Below are 17,222 nucleotides of genomic sequence, written 5' to 3' on the forward strand. Positions count from 1 at the left end.
CCTCCTGCTTTCATGAACGTCGCAAAAAAGCGACGGAAAGCAGTCCCAAGACGTGATGGTGTGAAAAAAGTGGATGGTGGGGGTATCAGAGAAGATGACATGGATGGGGATATAATGTGATCCCGCCGGTGCAAAGACGCGAACTGGGTCAAAAAACGGAAACGGAAGCACAAAGGGGCAGGGCAGGGCGGACTGACACCGGCCCAAGCCGAAACAGTAAACCGAAGGTTGTGTCCCAAAACAGGCTCCCCAAAACGCCCCTCATACATATCCAAGAACGCCGCTGTCGTGATGTGTGTGTGTGTGTGTGCGTGTCCCAGCCGTCAGAAAAAGCGGGGAAATGTGCGAAATGTTCCACCGTGTGCGAGCTTGCCGCCAGAAGTTTGTCCTGGAGCAGCTTGGAAGAAGAAACCGAAAACGCCTTACCGTCCAGAATATGCCGAATTGATGAAATGAAAATGCTCCGAACAGTCTGTAATAGCTCCCCAAACACCGTCGTGTCGACAAAGCGTAGAATCTCGACAAGAATCCACTGTTCAAAAGCTTCTTCGGGAATGGTCTCAGAGTTTCACACGGTCAGCGATCGGCCGGCGAACTGCTGCATGCGTCGTACTCGTGCTCGCCATTACTGGTCGAACTCGATGACGCTGCCGAGGTACTTTTGGAAGTGGTGAGGCTTGAACCAGCCAATGCGATCATATGCCGACCACAGCTTGCTCGCCTTGTTTACATCAATCTTGCAGGCCTGCTGCGCCTTGGTCTTGTTGAAATCCTCGCCCTTTTGGAGGGCCTTGACGCGGGCAGCAAAGATGCGGCGCTTGTTGGCAATGTAGGTCGCGCAGCTGAGTCGCAAGACGCCCGCCATGATGAGCTCCGAAGGGTGGAGAAGCTCGCGGTCCGGGTCTGTCGAGAGGTCGAGGGGCGGGCCTTTCCAATCCGTCTTCATAATCTTCCTGCCATCTTCGGGCAAAGTAGACAGAGGTGGCGAGTAGTCCGGAATTGAGCGGAAATCGACGTCATCCCGAGCGGTCACGACTCTCGGTGCTTTGGGTGTGGCGGCAGGCTTGACTTCGAACGAGTCAAGAGGGACCGCCTTGGGGGTTCGCTTAGTGGCGCGAGGCGCGCGAGGGACTCTGGCGGTGGCGGGCTTTGTCTTGCGAACGCCAGCAGGCGCAGGTGCCAATTGCTTCAATGGCTTGCTCCTCTGCTTGTTGCCTGCTCCGCGGCCATAGACGTGCCAGGTGGCGCGCTCGTTTCGCAAGTACTCCCTGGGATTCCTGGAATAGAGGTCGAGAACGCAAGACCTGAAGGAGATGGCCAATTCGTAGTCGGACCTGGAGGGAAGGACCGAGGGGTGGCGGGGAGCCGTGGCGGCGATGTGCTGCGAGATGATGTTGTCGTGCTCAGGAGTCGAAGAGGTGCTTGGGAACAGGGGGGCGGTGGTGTCGATCCTGTCACCGCTCGTGGACGGAGGGAACAGAGGCGGGTCCCTGCTCGTGTCCTCTACCACCGAGCCCTGAGAGTCCTCCTTGTGTGTTTGCTCATAGGGCGAAACAGGTGGAGAGGGAGGCAGGCCTTGGGTCGAGGCGCGCACGTTGCTGGGAACCGCGTGGACGGTCGTGTGCCTGATGGAGTCGGCAAAGGGCGAAGATTTGGCAGGTTCCGGAGCAGAGGCGACATGGTTGGGAATTGGCGATCTGGAGAAGCTGTCGGAGCGCTTCATTTCGGGCGGTGAGAGGAGCGAAGAGACGGAGAAGAGTTTGGCGGGCTTTTGAGTAGTTGGCGGGCGGGAGTCCATTGTTTGCGACCAAGAGTTGGCAGAAGAGCGTAGGTCCAGCTGGGGAGGGCCGGGGGGTGTTTTAGGGCAGCAGGCGGCGCCGGGGAAGGTGCTGGAAGGCGTGCGCTGGAGGGACGGGGTGTTGCGTTGGTCGCTGAGGTGGCGAGCGACTGGCTTGTTATAGGTACTGTAGCTGGAGCCAATAGGGGCAGGGTAGTCTTGGCCGGTCAGAAGTGGAATTAGGCAGAACCAGGACGGTCGGATTGATGGATTGAGAGAGGGAGGGAGGATGAGTGAGTGGGAGCGAGAGAGTCGGAGAGAGAGTTGAAGAAAGCTGAATCGGGAGCGAGCGCGATGGATGTGGCGGACAAAGGCATCCTTATGAACGAAGGCACGCTTGGGCCGCCGCAGAAGGCTGAGAGGCTTAGGCTGGCTGGCTGGCTGGCTGGCTGTGGGCTTTGGAGCTGTCTGGACAGGCTCAGGCTCAGGCTCAGGCTCAGGCTCAGGCAGGGAGCTTGGTCGATGACTGGAAGGAGCAGATGACTGCTGATTAGACATCATGCGGAAGCGTCGCTCGCACAATAGCCCAGGGCAGGACAAAGGACGAAGACGAGGACGAGGGCCGCCACGCGCCGCCCGCAAGGGTTACGAGGAGTGCGACAAGGCGGCAGATCGCTGGTGTCAACTGATAGGGACGAGTGGCAGGGCAGTCCATCATCAGGCACCTGAGGTGAGCCTCTGCTGACGAATGGCACTCGGGGACGGCGAGGGTGTGGCGGAGCGGTGCGCGGCGGCATGATGCCATGGATGGGATTGGCGATGGATGTGATTGAACCGGGTGCTGTGGGTGGATGGGATGAGGCGGCGCTGACTTGACTCCATCGATTGGAAAAGGTTGTGGCGGGACGTGGATGGATCATGGTGGAGGAGACATGACAGAGGCGCTAGCGAGGCGCATCCTTGGGGTTGAGGTGGTTCCATTGCCCATTGCCCATTGCCCATGCTGATTACTCTCTCTCTCTCTCTATCTCTCTCTCTCTCTCTCTCTCTCACATTCCTCTCTCATGGCCGCAATTGATGCCATTGACTCCCCATCTCAAAGCAGCCGTGTGACTGCAGGAATGCGCTCAATGCCCTCCCACGGCCAGGCCAACGAACCACGGTTGTGTCGCATCCCCACCTCCACCCACCCACTCACTCCACGGCCTCACCTCACGCCCCCAACACGCCCGCGCCAAAAACGACCAACGCGTCCGGCGACAGCCTAAACACCATGGCAGCCAACAATGGCGCCTTGGCTCGCGTCGGGTGGCGCGGCCTGTCTCGAGACGCCGACCTGACTGACCCTTGGGTTTGATTTGCACGTGTAGCAGGACAAACCAAGCAACATCAACAACCAATTCCCGTCGCCGTCCGTCAATGCCTGCCCGCCTGCGCGCGACGAGAATGCAAACGGGGCAGCCATTGACGGGCGCAGACTCTCGCAGTCTCGCACCCAACAAGCTCTGCTCCAAACGACTGGGCCCAAGAGCCTGCTGACCGGTTCCTCTCCCCTAACCCGTCGACGTCATACCCGGTCCGTTTCTGGCAAAAAGGGCCTCCTCGTGGACTGCTGGTGCCAAAGGGCGCATGTGAAAGGGCTCCGAAACCTCCTCACCTGACGGCTTATCGCTTCTTGTCGCCATGAGCCCGAGACATTCCAATTGCGATCATGGGGGCACCTCTGCCAGGCCTCTACCGCCGGCCATCTGCCCGCCCAAACACCTCTCCTCTCCCCCACACATCTGTGTTTGCTGCGCGACGGGCGGCTGCACGCCATCACCATACCATGACCATCTGGGTTGATAGGCCCCGCCCGTCGCCTCAGGTCGGCTGCAGAGGTGATCCGTGGGACCCTGCATCTTTTATCGTGCGCCTTCTGCGGGTGTGCTGCCCGCGCAAGCGGAGGCCTCGACCTGGACAACTCTTGATTGCTGCTCGAGCTGCCGTCTCGGGCTAGTGGCCACAATCCAGACTGCCCCCAAGACCCTGGCTTCCATTCCCTCCACTGCCCAACTCCTCCATCACCACCGACCGCAACTTCAACTTCATCGACAGCCGGAGCGAAAGGCGCCTCTGCCGCGGCCCCAATGTCGTCAAATACCCACGTGTGGGGGTGCGGTGCGGTTCGCGCCGACTCCCTCTACCGACACGGACACCAAGACGTCAGGTCAGGCCCCCCTTTCGAAAAAAAGACGTCAAACATCCTCCATCTGGGCTGCTCTTGCACGCGCCCCTCTGCCTCTCCCTCTGCAGTACGAGGCTGTACAGATCGGTCCCGTCCATGCATGTCAATTAAGATTGCTGCAGGCGCGCTGTCGCACAGGCCTCTGGCTTGACAGAGGCCACCAGGTAGGTCGCCTGTGGGACCACCCAGTCAGGACACAGTCTCTTGCCCTCTTTTTTTTTTTTTTTCTTCGTTTTTTTTTCTCTTCGCTTCTTCTCCAGCCTTTTCGCCGTCGGAGCCCCGGTTTTCAGAATTTTCAATTAGGTTGCAGCCGCCGGTTGCTGGTGCCTGAACCCTGTCGGCCCCGAGTGAGTCAGTCAGTCTCCATCCCACTACTACAACACCATCCAAGCCTTCACGGTGGGTTCCACAGCATCTTGCTGCTCGCATTCGCAACCTCTTTTCCAGGCTCACTGCCTCTTTTTTCTTCATCACATGGTCACCGTTGACCTTGTCCTCTCCCCAACGGCACACCCGCGGCAGCATGCTTTGCACGGCATCCGCATTTGCAGCGGAGAATTCCTCCCCGCATTGAACCCGTCCGCACAACTGCTTTGCTCAACCACCATCTACCTCGGAATACCTGCAATCCACCCACAATTGCCCTCCTCCCCGGTTTCCGCAGCCCTGTTGGTGCGACAGGCCCTTTACAGTAGTCTACTCTACGCTTCCCAACATCACCTGCCCCTATCTGCTGCTTCAAGACCCTCACACTGCCTCTGATTCGCGTTGCCCAAATCGGCTTACCCAGACGCTTGGGACCGCTCAACGCTTCCCGCGCCGCTAACTCAACCACCATCACCACCACAACCATGACCATGACCTCACAGATGGCCAATTTCCCTCATCAACACCATGCAGGAAATCATCGCCCGCCTCTCCTCTTCCATCAAGATCACTGCCATGGAATGACCAATCGCCTCTGCTGCGCCGCCATGGTTGCGCCGCCAGGCAACCACATAGTTCAATCACCTCGCTTCAACACACCCATTTGCTGCGCATCCCAGTCCATCTTGTTTCCTGTCGTCCATCCTTCCCGTTCTTCCGAGACACACAACCATCCTATTTGCCCCTACCCAACACCACACGAAGGGGCGGCCAGGCCAGTATCGCCACTTTTCTGGTCTGGCCGGCCATGATCCGTGCAATCAACTCTTCCCCCTCCTCCTTCTCCATCATCTAAATTGTACTGTACCTCCATTTTTGGCCCTTGTGCACCTGGCGTCGCACCGCCGCGCTGCAGCGCTGCAATCACGTACATACAGACGCCGTGTCTCTGTTTCTCCCTCTCCGTCCCTCTCCTTCTCTCTTTCTCTCCTCAACCATGTCATGTCCACTTCTGTCCTGTCTCTGACCCCGGCCGCACACGAGCGAGCACATACGGTGAGAGAAGCCGAGAAGCCGGGGTCCGTCTTGCATCTGGCGTTGTGTCGGACGGGGAGAGACCACCACCACGCATACACACAGACATACAGACATGTCAGGACCCCCCGCCCACCCGCCGACCGGTCTGGAGGCCATGGGGTACATGCGTACATACCGTGTGTATCTCTCGGTCTGTCTCTGTCTTTACACGCCTGCCGTGCGCTCGGACACACGCTTTTGACAGTCCGGATGCCTGCCTCCTCCTGCTGCACACCATCGATGTTGACGATGATGGCTGCCGGACCGGCCGCCTCCCCTCATTCAACGACGCATCGCACGGCGGCCCGCGCAGAGCAGGGCAGGGTCAACGGCTGTATGTATGTGCCGCGGAGATCGGGGTCAGACGAGAGGCGGCATGGCATGGCATGGCATGGCATGATTGTCGATCTCGTTTGCTACCTGCGTGCATCCTCCTCATGTAGGTGCGCGCATGGACGTATGTTTGCTGTGTGCGCGAGATGTGGTTGTGGATGTAGTAAGAAAAGCGGTGGGCGATTGCGATGTGATGTGATTGCGGGATGAGATGGAGATGGGGGAGTGGGGGAGGGGTGAGGAGGAGATGAGGAGACCCGTAGAGAATGACATGATGGGAGGGGAGAGAGGTAGGCGGGAAAGGAGGGCGGCGTTTTGATGGTGAGGTAGGTTGGCAGGCAGTTTCGCCTGCTCATCACACCTTCGAGAAGGACGACCACTCGCTCACAGACCAGAAGCATCAATATATCTACACGTACTGTCGACGAGTAGCATACACACCCATCACCCTCTCGTCAGACAGCTACCCACCCACTAGCTATCTTCATTCATGTTTGAAGAGGTGACGAAGGTGGAGAAGATAGTTGAGAGGTTCTGGTAGACCTGGCTACCCATCTACAAACAAATCTGTCTGTCTGTATGCCCAACACCCATCATGCCACCGCGAGCGCACCACGTCGCTCCAAAAAGCGAAAACCAGTATGAGAATAACCAAGCGCAAGCGCAAGCGCGCGGCAACCTCTACAGCATCCAACCGCTCCTACCTGCTCTATCTAGCTGCGCTTCACTGACTGCACATGGACATATCTCGCCCACCCAGAACTCCGATGTTTGCGAATCATTAGATTTCAGCGAGCGGGCAGCAGATGGAACAGCACACAGGATAGCACACAAGAGATTCAAGTCAGGCTCAACTACCGACTCAATTACCTCACCATGCCTACATGCCTACAGCGGCAACTCAACACATGGCCGTTCATTCGAGAATTCCTGGTCAGTGCTGCCAACTGACCGCAGACGCCGAACCGGCGGGGTACGCGGGAGAAGAGAAGTAGGAAAAAGAATAGGCACAGGAGGAAGGGGGAAAGAAAAAAAAGTAAGGCAGAAAGAGGGAAAAAAGAAAAGAACAGGGGAGGGAAGGGCATGAGCGATGGTTCTTCGGTGCCAGATACTAGCGATCTAGCCTTGCAACTGGAGTAAGCCTGTGTCCTATGCCATGTCCCCTACATGTGTTCGCATATACCCACCATCGCAATCTTCCCTTTCCTTGCCTATTTTCTCCACGGTTTTCCTTTTCCCCGCCGCCGCCGCCGCCGCCGCCACACCGCCACGTTCGGCGCCCTCAAATACTTACTTGCTTTTGGCCCCTCGGAACCCGACACCTTGTCCTCGGTTTTGGATCAGTTCGGTACGCGCTGGAGCGGCTTGCGCGCATTGGACACTGCCTTGGTTGCAAGGAGCGTCGATTGGCGAGCTGCTATGCTGTGCCGTGCCCCGTCGGTCTTGTCAGAGGAGAGAATGGGCATGGAGTGAAGGTATAGTGTGGTGTAATTACTTGCTTCCCAGATACACGCATCGCGGAATATTCTTGATGGGGGTAGATGGACGGTTGAACGAGTTGAGGAGGAGGAGGATGAGGAGGGGCAACAACACGACGATGCAAACCCATTCATCGATCAATCGGTCATTGCAGCGGCGACGGCGTCCAGCAGAGCCCAGCCCGGCGCAATCCAGCCCACTATGCATGTACGACGGGAGGCGGCAGTAAGGCCAGGGCAGGACCGAGCAGAGTAGGCTAGCAAAGGGACGATTTCGAAAAGTGCAAGGACTGCGCTGAGACGAACATCTGGCGGTGAGTGAGTGTGTGGGTGGCATTGATAGTAGCATTGCTGATGGCATGCCCAATGATGCAGAGAGAGATGGAGATGGAGAGAAGGAGACAACGCCGAAGAAAAAGAAAAGAAAAGGACCAAATGGGAAAAGATAAGAAGGCAAGGAAACACCTCCGGCCAGTCAGTCAGTCTGTCGCCAAGCAGCAAGACGAAGCCAGGCAAAGCCTCGCAACGAGGATGATCGAATTATGGAAATGGTCCCATGAACAAAACGAATGATTTTCTTTTGCTTCCCCGTCGACCGTCGCCGCTGCCCATGTGCCATACCGCACATGGATGGCATGCCACCCAGCAATCCCTGCCGAGCTGATGATGTTGCTCCCGCCGTCGCTTGTCCCGTCCATGAAATCAGCAGCACGACGAGGACGACGACGACGCTTATCCCATGAGCTCAAAGAATAAGACAGCAGCACACCCTCATCCAGTGTAGCCAAGAAAGAAACAGGAAGAGGTGAAGAGAGGAAAAGGAAAACAGAGACGGAAACACCTCTTCAGTGCAACATGGGTTTGATTTAGATAGGGTGCCGCCTCCGCCAACACCAACCATTGCTTTTTTCTCTTCTCCGTTATCGACCGCGCGCCACATAAAAGAGAAGAAGAGAACGAACGCCCCCAGAAAGGCCCACCCCCTCTCCAAGCCTCAAAAATGAAGAGAACTGCCGCCTCCACCGCCAAAATTGCCCGCCCGCTCCGACGGCCCGTCAGCGGTGGGTTTGGCGGCGTGACTAAGCTACGCCTCCGACCAGCCATGCCCACCTTTCATCTGGGAGGAGTGAGATGCAGCTGTGATGATCAATCCAGCCGAGGCGGAAAAAGGCGGAGGAGCATGACCACGCCATCATCTATCAAGGCACCCGAATGCCCGGTCTTTCTCGGAAAGTAATGAAAGAAGAGGATTCCGTCCGCCGCGCTCTCCCGACGCATGTCCACCATCCACTCCAAGCCAAAGCTTCGGCGCAATCACATACTCGAGTGTCTGTCTCATTGCAAACCTGGCGTCGTGACAGAGTCGTTTGCTGTTTGGATAAACATGTGCTCTTAACCACGGCGACTACCACCAGCTCGGCCTAGCTTCAAGCGCTTTGCCGCGTCTGACTGACCGACTGACTTGACCGACTGGGTGTTGACAATTGGTTGGCTCTTGGGCGCAATTGTAAAGCTGCGCATCTGGGTCTGTTGACGTGCGCGGTCAAACATGGCTGGCGGTGCGAGAGCCTTGGCACGTGCAGCGGCTGCAGCTTGCTGCTGCGATGATGCCTTGACAGCAGTACGATCGGGAAGGCGCCTGCGGATTTCGGTTAGCATACTCCTTGAGATGGAATTATATGAGACATACGTAGGATCGTAAGCGGCCTCTGTAACCTCCTTCTTGCGGTAGTCATCGGACCGCTTGAGGATTGGTCGAGTCCACTCGGCCATCAGGCGCTCAGCTTGAGTCTTGATGCTGTTCTCTGGTCTCTTGCTCTTTGTGTAGAAGTGAATGACCTTTCCTATGCCACTGGCGACCAGCGAGTCTTTGGTGATGGGAAGTTTCGCCAAGGTAGCAAACAGCTCACGCTGAATATTGTATGCGGGCAGACTGCCGTCATTCAGCGGCTCCAGGAAGAAACGGACCGCCTGGAGCAAGTTGATGTCGGGATCCACCAGGTTATTCTGCAGATTGTTGCGGTTCAGAAGAGCGACCACTTCTGGCAGAAGCTTGAGCTTGTTGGTAGCAGGCAATCCGCGCTCACGGCCCTCGTTGTCAGCCTTTGCAGCGTCAGTCATGCGACGGCGCATGTCGTCAATCTCCGCGTCAGCTTGCGCTTCCAAGTCCTTTTCCCTCGTTAGCAACTCAACAGTCAGATTTGCCATGGAGTACATCACTCACGATACCCTTCTGAACGCGGCGCTTTGTTTTTGGCTTCAAAGCAGCATCCATCTTTGCATCCAGCTCACGCTTGCGACGCTCATCGGGAGGTAGATTCTCCCAGTCCTCTGGCTCTGGGGTTGCCTTTTTCCTGCTCCTCCTCTCCCTCGGACCCGTCTCCACAGGAGTAGCACCAAGGTCATTCTCGTCTTCGCCGCGCCTCTTCCTGCTCTTCTTTGGCTTCTCTCTCCTGCTCTCCTTTCTCTTCTTCCTGCCTCCTTCACCGTCGCCATCGCGCTTCCTCTTGTGTACACCGATCAGATTGACGTTGCTCTCGTCCACCGCGATGGCCGGACGGTCTTCGATGGCGATGGCGTTGGGGTCAAAGTCCTCGAATTGTGCCTCGTCGACGTCTGATAGAACTGAATCTGCGTCGGACAGATCGTCTCCCTTGTTCTCAGCCTCCATGTCGCCCGTGCCTTCTCCAGCTTCCGTGAGCTCCATGTCTTGCTGCGGAGCTCCGATGGGTGGATTTGGGGTGGACGCCTCTTCGTCAATCTCGGGGCGGACAGGCTCTTGCGGGTCGTTGCCAGCTTCCGGCAGCGTGCTGGGGTCGGGAGTCGAGTCGAATTCAACGTCCTCCATGGTTGTCGCAGTATGGATATCGCAGCGTGGAACGGGTGCAGTCGTCAAAGGTTTCACAGAGCGATGTGAGAGCTTGGAGATTCAAAGCGTTCGATCGAAGGGTTTGTGGTGAGGTTGCGGTTGGTTGTCGTTGTGGGAGTTGAGGTACAGCGCGCGCCGAAGGAAAGTCGCTCCGCGTCGGCGGTTGTCCGTGCACGAGGCAGGTATGTAGTAGCCGCACCTAAAGCAGCATCACACGTCATCTGCGGTCACTACTTCTTTGTCGCGCTAGGCTAGCAAGATTTCCGCGCAACCTCGCCGCAGCATCCAGCTCCAGCGCAGCGTCATCGTCATTTGCAATTGAATCCCACTTCACAACACCACCACAATGTTCGGAGGACGTGGGTCATCCAATCAGCCCTTTTTGCGTCTGTGCTAATCTGTCTTGTAGCCCCACCACCGCCCAGCAAGGCCGAGTTGGCCAAGCAAGTCAACGACGCAAACCAGACTCTCAACTTTGCCTACGCAGCCTGCACGCTCCTCTACCTTTGTAAGACTTGCCCGGAGCAAATCCCCGTGTAGCCTTGCTGACGGTATAATTTACTCAGCTCCCTTGGCCGTCGACTACGTCACAAGCTTCTTCGGCCGCTAGACACGGATGCTGTACCAGTACTGGATTGAGATGGTAGGGCGAAAATTGGCACCGGAGCCAGGGTTGGGCGTTTAGCAGGTCTCTCTCAACGGGTCAAGTCTCATTTGCTTTGGGGAATATGCAGCAATGGTCATTAAACCTCTGCATCTGAACTTGCGCGATCTACCTGTGCCATGGTGGTCGGCCTGCTAGAGGCGCCTGCGCAAGCTTCACGGCCTCCGCTCCCTCCCTTCCTCCCACCTTCTTAGAATGCACGGCATGGTATCTTGCGCAACCCAAGACTTATTCAAAGCCGAAAGCTCTCCAACTTCTCTCCATCCCAAAGTGTTATCGGATCATCTCGTGTTCGCAGGTGAAGTGCTGAGGTCGTGCCATTCGGTCCACTCCTTCGTGATCGAAGTCAACTCCTTGCGGAGATGCTCCAACTGCTGGTCAAAGTCGCTGAGAACCTACAAACTGTTAGCAGGGATCTGTTGCGGGGAGTTTGTACGAGCGCCAACCTTCTTTATCGCCTTCACGCTCTCCTCGTCCAGCGGCTCTTCCTCTACCTTGGTCTTCCTTCCCGTCCTTTCGACTTCTTCTTGTAGCCGTCTTGCACTCATCCGAATGCCGTGCAGCTTGCCCCAGATCTCCTCTTGCTTTCCATTCAACATGGGGTCAAAGACCTTTCGCTCGAGCGCCTTGAGCGTCTTCTTGAGCTCTTCTTCCCTGGGATCCATTGCATAGCCCCGATTCCTCAAGACTTGTGCTTTGGCAGCCAGCTGCAGGCATCGCTTGGTGAGCGCAACATGTTTCCTCTTCGCCTCCGTCACGCGAACCGAAACCTCCAAGTCATGCTTCCGGAGAAGCTCGTCTAGCGTGTTGTTCATCTCATGCAAACGAGACTGGAGTGCTCCAACAGCCTTTGCCTGCTGCTCAAGACGTGTGCCAACCGAAGTGAATCCGCGGCCGATGATGGGAATGGCGCCCTCGTTTGGCTTCTTTGCCAGTGCCTCCTCCCATGCTTTGGGATCTTCGTCGGGGGGCGCAACGTAGTATGGTGCCTTTTGGGGCTTCACTTGGTTGTAAAAGTAGTATTGGAACGCAGACGAGCTTTGCGAGGGGTCCCATTTGTTGATGACCTCCTTCATTTGTTCGGGGATGGACTTTTGGTCTTGACAGGGTGAGATCAGCCCATGTGCCGAGAATAGCGGTATTTGGACAAACTTACGAGCCGGAGGTGGTGGCTGCCACACGGAGCTGGAGGCATTGGGTGCCCCCAGAGGTTGCGGGGGAGGCAGAGGAGTACCAAAGACGCTCTGGCCTAGTGGCGCTGATTGGGTGGGCGCAGGCTGGTTCTGTTGTGGGTTTGTAGAGCCTCCAAAAAGGCTGCTTCCTTGAGGTTGCTTTGAACATGATGAGCACCCGATTGCGCCATGGGTCGTTGGATCAATTACCTGATTATTTTGACTGGCGCCGAGGCTGTTGCCGAAGAGCCCAGAGCCACCGCCCTGCTGGCTACCCCCAAAGGTGCTCCCCTGATTCCAAGAAAAAGACATCCTGCTGTATTGCTGTAAAGAAGGAGAATCAACGCAGTCGGCCAGGAAGCAAAGCGCAAAGGCAGGCGCAAAGTCGGCGAGACGCGTCGCTGGTGAGATGTGAGACGAAGAACCGCAAATGTCGCTCTAGGCGTGAGGCTCGGGGAGTGTGGAAAGCGTCTTGAGCCTCAGTCGCGGCGGCTCATGGCGGTGGAGGTGCGGGCCTGGTTGCTTGGGTGCGATGGTCTGTTGTTTCTTTTGGACCAAGCGGGAATCGAGCTTGACGCCGCGCGGCTGATTCTCGGCGGCGAGCTAGGGACTCTGGGGACGAGAGCTCCACACGGTGCTCGCCCGCCAGCTCCGCATCATCCAATAACCTCACCTTGATTCTGGATTATCCACGCCAGAACACTCAACATGGCGGCCCGCGAACCCAGGTACGACTTTTGGAGAAGAGGCTGCTACCATGCTTGACCTCATGAATTGGCCTACCAAAGCCCGTGCTGATTTCGTATCGCAGGTTCAACGACCGCGTGCTGATCGATGTTACTCCTATGCCCGACCACATCCCCAAGGTCAAGGAAGTCGGCTCTACCTCTGCTCCCCTCATGAGCGCTGCGTTCTTCATTGGTGCGAGATGCAAACCCTACAACGACGACTACATGATGTGCAAGGATGATTCCAAAGGACGTGGTGAACTGGAGTGTCTCAAGGAGGGCAGAAAGGTGACGAGATGCGCCACCAGCGTGTAAGCTCTCAATCACATCTGTGCGAATGGTTGCAATTGGAGATGACATGTCCTCCACGACAATCGCGTCCATGCGGGGTGCTCGGGGGACTCGGTACAAGTACGGCGCTGATGACGCTCGTGCCGCAGGCTCGAAGATATCAACAAGCACTGCCTGAACGAGTTTCGGTACCATTGGAACTGTCTCGAGTCAAAGAACCACCAGCTGTGGAAGTGCCGCCGCGCGGAGCGCGTGCTGAACAAGTGTGTCTTTGAAAAGATTGTTCGTCGCCCAAAAGCCATATTCTTTCGGCTTTACAAGACTCTTCGGCGTCTTGCTAACGTGTCAGTAGAACCTGGAGAAAACTATCCCGGATACACCCAAGGGCGAAGTCCCTGTCCATCTGCGTGAGAAGCAGCTATTTGCTGATGACGGCTTCCTTGGATCACCATAGACTACGAGATGCAGGACTCATTTGTTAGACATGGTGCCCGACAGCCTCAATCAGAGATGTGATCCGTCGGTATCCTCAAGAATCAAGAAATACCAAAGCACTTGTCCGACCTTGGGCCCCTTGTTTTCTTCTTCATCGCAGTGGTTACATCTCTGCCGGTTCCACCATAGGCCAGGTTTAAACAAAAGCTCGAGCTTCGGGCAGCAGTTTGTGCATGTTTCTGTGATAGAAAGAGACGGGCGGAAGTCTCCCTTGTCTACGTGGTTTGGATGCTGCATCTCTCTTACAAAGTTTGACAAGCCTACTTCTCTCCATCATCCACATTGTGCGCTATGCCTCGAGGTCGCTCTAGGCAGAAGTGTCTCCCTCAAGTTCTGACCGGCGCGGAGACAGAGACAGAAGTTGCACCAATTTTGTAGATAAAGAAGCATGTCTACTGCAGCTTCTGTCAAAAGGACGGAAGAGGCCAGCGTTATCTCAACTAACCACTCGCCAGTTACGAAAGCATGATAAAAGGTCGACCACTTCTCGACGCACATCGTACATTCCATCGAACGAGGAATCTCTACGGGGGTGAGCAACCGGCACCCGAAACTTGCCAGAAACTCTATCTACACATCGGGATCAACCGAAGTGGAGAGGATTAAGACACCTGCAGGGACCACATTCAGGGAATGTTCAGTCCTTCAGAACCAAGAAAAGAGGCAGGGGTGAAGAGTATTGGAAAACTCTGATGAGAGAGAACTGAGAACTGATGTATCTTCCCATAGCCACCGCCTTTGCCTGCGCGAATACCTCACACCGAGCCTCATTGCTAGACACTCTACGCTACCGCTCCGGACTGAAAAGAAACGAGACCCGAATTGGAAATATCCCACAATCAGGATGCCGGCGTGTAGAAGACATCTTTGCATTTGACTGATGCCAGGCCACAACTTAGGTACCGCATGTGGGTTCATGTCATTGTTCCAATGGCAAGATCTCACTGGAGCACAGCAACTGTATCATGCGTTTGATTGTATTCTTCAAGAAAACTTTCGCGCTTAGGAATATTCGGCGTGGGGAGCTCTTGTTGGTTTGCTGGGTGGGCCTGTTTGGCAGACGTCCGATGTCACATGACGAATACGCCGCGAACGGGGGGCGCCCAAGTCGCTCTTGCAGGATTCTGCTGATGTTGTCGCATGCTGACAGCTTATAAGATTCTGATCATCACTGAATTGATCTTGTCCTCGACGTGGCGTCTTTAGGACAGTCTTGCAATATTGTAAGACCCCTCATCTTCCAGATGTGCTGATATGGACGATACCCCAAGCACTGTCACTCTACAAATACTTCCAACCTGGTTGCTGACGTACCAGACAGGCCGAACACCGAGGAATCACCTCAAAACATGGGTATTCATTGCAAATTCCAAATCCAAGTCTTCAGGTTTTGTACACTATGTTTACATAGAAGCTAATTCTCCATCACCGGCTACCACCAAAGACTCCAAGCCTGAAATAACCGAAAGCCATCGCATCAAGAATCGAAACAACCCGTCTCATCGTCACAGAAAGACACTCTCGGAGGCAACACTTAGGCCTTGTTGGCGGCCGAGAGGTCACGAGCGTGCTGGCGGCCGGAGCCAGACGACTTGAGGATGTTGGCAACGACGTACTCGAACCACTGCATCAGCTGCTTGACGGTGAAGTTGTCAGGCAGCTGGGCGTCGGGCTTGGGGACGCCGGTGGCCGTCGCGACGGCCGTCACGGCCTGGGTAGCGACGGACGTGGGGATGAGCGAGGAGAGGCCGGCAATGTCCGAGGCCGCGGGAGTGGTGGCAGCGGGAGCGGCAGCGGCAGAGGTGACGGCCGAAGAGACTTCGGCGACGCCAACGGCAGAGCTGCTGGCGACGGGGGTGGCCGCCGCGGAAGAAGTAGCTTGAGCAGCGGGAGTGGTGGTGGCGGGCGTAGTAGCCTGAGCAGCCGACGAAGCCGGCGTGGTGGCAGCGGCAGCAGTAGAAGCTCCCGTGGCCGCCGCACCGCTGCCGGCCGTGTACAGAGTAGGACCAGGAATGGTGTAAGAGCTCATGCTGGCGTAGATGTTGACGAGGATACCAGGGTCAGTCTCGCTGTACAGCTTGGTACCCAGAGTACCGCCAGTGGTCAAGTCATCGGAACCGGAGCCGGTGATTTCCAGGTTGACACACTGGGGGTAGTTCTGGGCGCCGTCCTGGCTCTCGGCGCCGTGGAGAGCAATGATTTCGTTGCGGAGGACGTAGTTGCCGGCGGCGATGCTGGACGGGATGGTCGTGACCCAGGAGTTGTTGTTGCTGATCAGTTCGTCCGAGGCCCAGGTACCCGGGACGCTGGAACCGTCAATCAGGCCGGCGGCATCGATCTTGACCCACTCCAGAGTGGTCTTGTCGACAGTGGTGCAGTTGCCATTGCAGTTGGCCAAGTAGCTGATGACCGGGCCATGGTGGCTTTCAGGCCACTCGGTCCATTCAAGAGTGACGTTGCTGCCAGCCGCGACGGATGCCGAGGTCTGGGCGTTGGTGGCGCCCTTGTGGCAGATGATGTTGGCGTCGGTGTAGGCATCAGGAGCCACATAGCCGTTGTCAAGGTCATCGGGAATAGCCCAACCGATGACGACAGGAGCCGGAGTCTGGTACTGCATCGAAGGAGAGTAACCCTGATGGTAGGTACCGTCGGCAACGATGCCCTGGAGGGTTCCGTGGGCGGCGGCCGTGGAAGCAAGAGCACCCAGAAGGGCGGCGTTCTTGAAGATGGCGGACATTTTTGGATTGGGATTTGGAGACAGAACGGCTTGCGTCTGCGATGAAAGAGCGAAGTGTTGTTGGAGGGAACGGAAGTGCTGTCAAAGCAAGAGAGAGTGTATGGATTCCAGCTTCACACAGTGAAGGATAATCCGAAGAAAGAAGGTGATGAGAGAAAGAACGACTGCAGACTGCAAGAGAATATCTTGGTGGAGAACAAAAAGACCCCTCGGGGTAGGAAGAGCGGCTCTATATATCGGTGCTGAGAGGCATGCTGTGGCTCTTGCGTCCAGACCTCCACGGTCGAGGCAAAGTCCTGTGGGCGGACACGAGCAAGGGGCCCTGGAGAGGATACATCAGCTCGGGCAGTTGAAAACGGTATGGTGGCAAGTTGGAGCGTCTCGCCAGTATGCCAACAGTGGTAAGGGCGCAGGACGCGTCGTCACTCGGCCGGTGGGAACAAGTTTAGAAGCGCCGGGGCTTTGATCTGCGCAGGCATTGCTGCTGGCGAGGATCAAAAGGCGAGATTGAAGGATATGGAGGACACGGTATGCATGGCACACCCACCGCTCGCGTGCGTTGCCCTCCTGGGATGCGTTGGTCCTCCTCTCCGCCCTTCGCGAAGGTGTTGAATCTCGCCAGGCTCGTCTCGATTCGCCGCAACCCGGACCCCGGCTATGGCGTGACCACCCCGAGCCTGTAGGGCAGGTCTAGTGTGAGCGGGCCAGAGACATCCTCCGCTTTGATCTGAGTAGAGGGCAATGTCGATATCGCCAGGATTCCCTTCAACCACGCGGTATTGCGCCGACGAGGTGGAGTAGAGGAGGGCCGAATTGCGCAGGCGGCGTCACATCTCACCACGCTCGCCTGCGCGCTGGAGGTATTTCCGACAGATATCAGACAAACGGACTGGCTTGACTCGTAATCGATTCTCACTCAGTACCGCCGGAGAGCATTCTTGGCCCTGGTCCATGACTAGGAAGTGCGGGACAAGCCTTTTGGAATAGGTTCCTCCCGTCCCGAACCGG

General features: G+C 56.6%; 8 protein-coding genes across 8 annotated transcripts; 4 read left to right on the forward strand and 4 right to left on the reverse strand.

Annotated features, from left to right (window-relative positions):
- Positions 1-625: 625 nt before the first annotated feature.
- Positions 626-1,798, reverse strand: J3D65DRAFT_557426 (uncharacterized protein; the record flags this gene model as incomplete). Its single annotated transcript, XM_066797309.1, has 1 exon — positions 626-1,798. One exon carries the CDS (start codon positions 1,796-1,798, stop codon positions 626-628), a length of 1,173 nt encoding a protein of 390 aa, XP_066653061.1.
- A 3,319-nt stretch (positions 1,799-5,117) lies between these two features.
- On the forward strand, positions 5,118-6,073 carry J3D65DRAFT_467427 (uncharacterized protein). The gene has a single exon (XM_066796487.1). The coding sequence runs from the start codon at positions 5,373-5,375 to the stop codon at positions 5,988-5,990; it is 618 nt and encodes a 205-aa protein (XP_066653062.1). The 5' UTR covers positions 5,118-5,372; the 3' UTR covers positions 5,991-6,073.
- A 686-nt stretch (positions 6,074-6,759) lies between these two features.
- On the forward strand, positions 6,760-7,662 carry J3D65DRAFT_632168 (uncharacterized protein). The gene has a single exon (XM_066800989.1). It carries the CDS (start codon positions 6,937-6,939, stop codon positions 7,486-7,488), a length of 552 nt encoding a protein of 183 aa, XP_066653063.1. The 5' UTR covers positions 6,760-6,936; the 3' UTR covers positions 7,489-7,662.
- A 641-nt stretch (positions 7,663-8,303) lies between these two features.
- On the reverse strand, positions 8,304-10,589 carry J3D65DRAFT_467424 (uncharacterized protein). Its single transcript, XM_066796486.1, has 3 exons — positions 9,483-10,589; positions 8,949-9,427; positions 8,304-8,897 (listed from the first exon to the last, which is right to left on the reverse strand). The coding sequence occupies exons 1-3, from the start codon at positions 10,104-10,106 to the stop codon at positions 8,651-8,653; spliced, it is 1,350 nt and encodes a 449-aa protein (XP_066653064.1). The 5' UTR covers positions 10,107-10,589; the 3' UTR covers positions 8,304-8,650.
- J3D65DRAFT_632173 (uncharacterized protein) lies at positions 10,424-11,052 on the forward strand. Its single transcript, XM_066800990.1, has 3 exons — positions 10,424-10,486; positions 10,537-10,635; positions 10,694-11,052. Exons 1-3 carry the CDS (start codon positions 10,474-10,476, stop codon positions 10,735-10,737), a joined length of 156 nt encoding a protein of 51 aa, XP_066653065.1. The 5' UTR covers positions 10,424-10,473; the 3' UTR covers positions 10,738-11,052.
- On the reverse strand, positions 10,830-12,506 carry J3D65DRAFT_632175 (nucleoporin complex subunit 54-domain-containing protein). The gene is made up of 4 exons (XM_066800991.1): positions 12,174-12,506; positions 11,948-12,122; positions 11,238-11,890; positions 10,830-11,186 (listed from the first exon to the last, which is right to left on the reverse strand). The coding sequence occupies exons 1-4, from the start codon at positions 12,273-12,275 to the stop codon at positions 11,073-11,075; spliced, it is 1,044 nt and encodes a 347-aa protein (XP_066653066.1). The 5' UTR covers positions 12,276-12,506; the 3' UTR covers positions 10,830-11,072.
- A 100-nt stretch (positions 12,507-12,606) lies between these two features.
- Positions 12,607-13,461, forward strand: J3D65DRAFT_467933 (uncharacterized protein). The gene is made up of 4 exons (XM_066796488.1): positions 12,607-12,691; positions 12,775-13,002; positions 13,132-13,264; positions 13,335-13,461. Exons 1-4 carry the CDS (start codon positions 12,672-12,674, stop codon positions 13,434-13,436), a joined length of 483 nt encoding a protein of 160 aa, XP_066653067.1. The 5' UTR covers positions 12,607-12,671; the 3' UTR covers positions 13,437-13,461.
- Positions 13,462-14,857: 1,396 nt separating this feature from the next.
- J3D65DRAFT_632182 (endoglucanase-4) lies at positions 14,858-16,402 on the reverse strand. Its single transcript, XM_066800992.1, has one exon. It carries the CDS (start codon positions 16,212-16,214, stop codon positions 15,012-15,014), a length of 1,203 nt encoding a protein of 400 aa, XP_066653068.1. The 5' UTR covers positions 16,215-16,402; the 3' UTR covers positions 14,858-15,011.
- Between the last annotated feature and the right edge of the window lie 820 nt (positions 16,403-17,222).

This window comes from Phyllosticta citribraziliensis (genome assembly GCF_038025025.1).
Source record: "Phyllosticta citribraziliensis strain CPC 17464 chromosome Unknown J3D65scaffold_9, whole genome shotgun sequence".
NCBI classification, from domain to species: Eukaryota; Fungi; Ascomycota; class Dothideomycetes; order Botryosphaeriales; family Phyllostictaceae; genus Phyllosticta; species Phyllosticta citribraziliensis.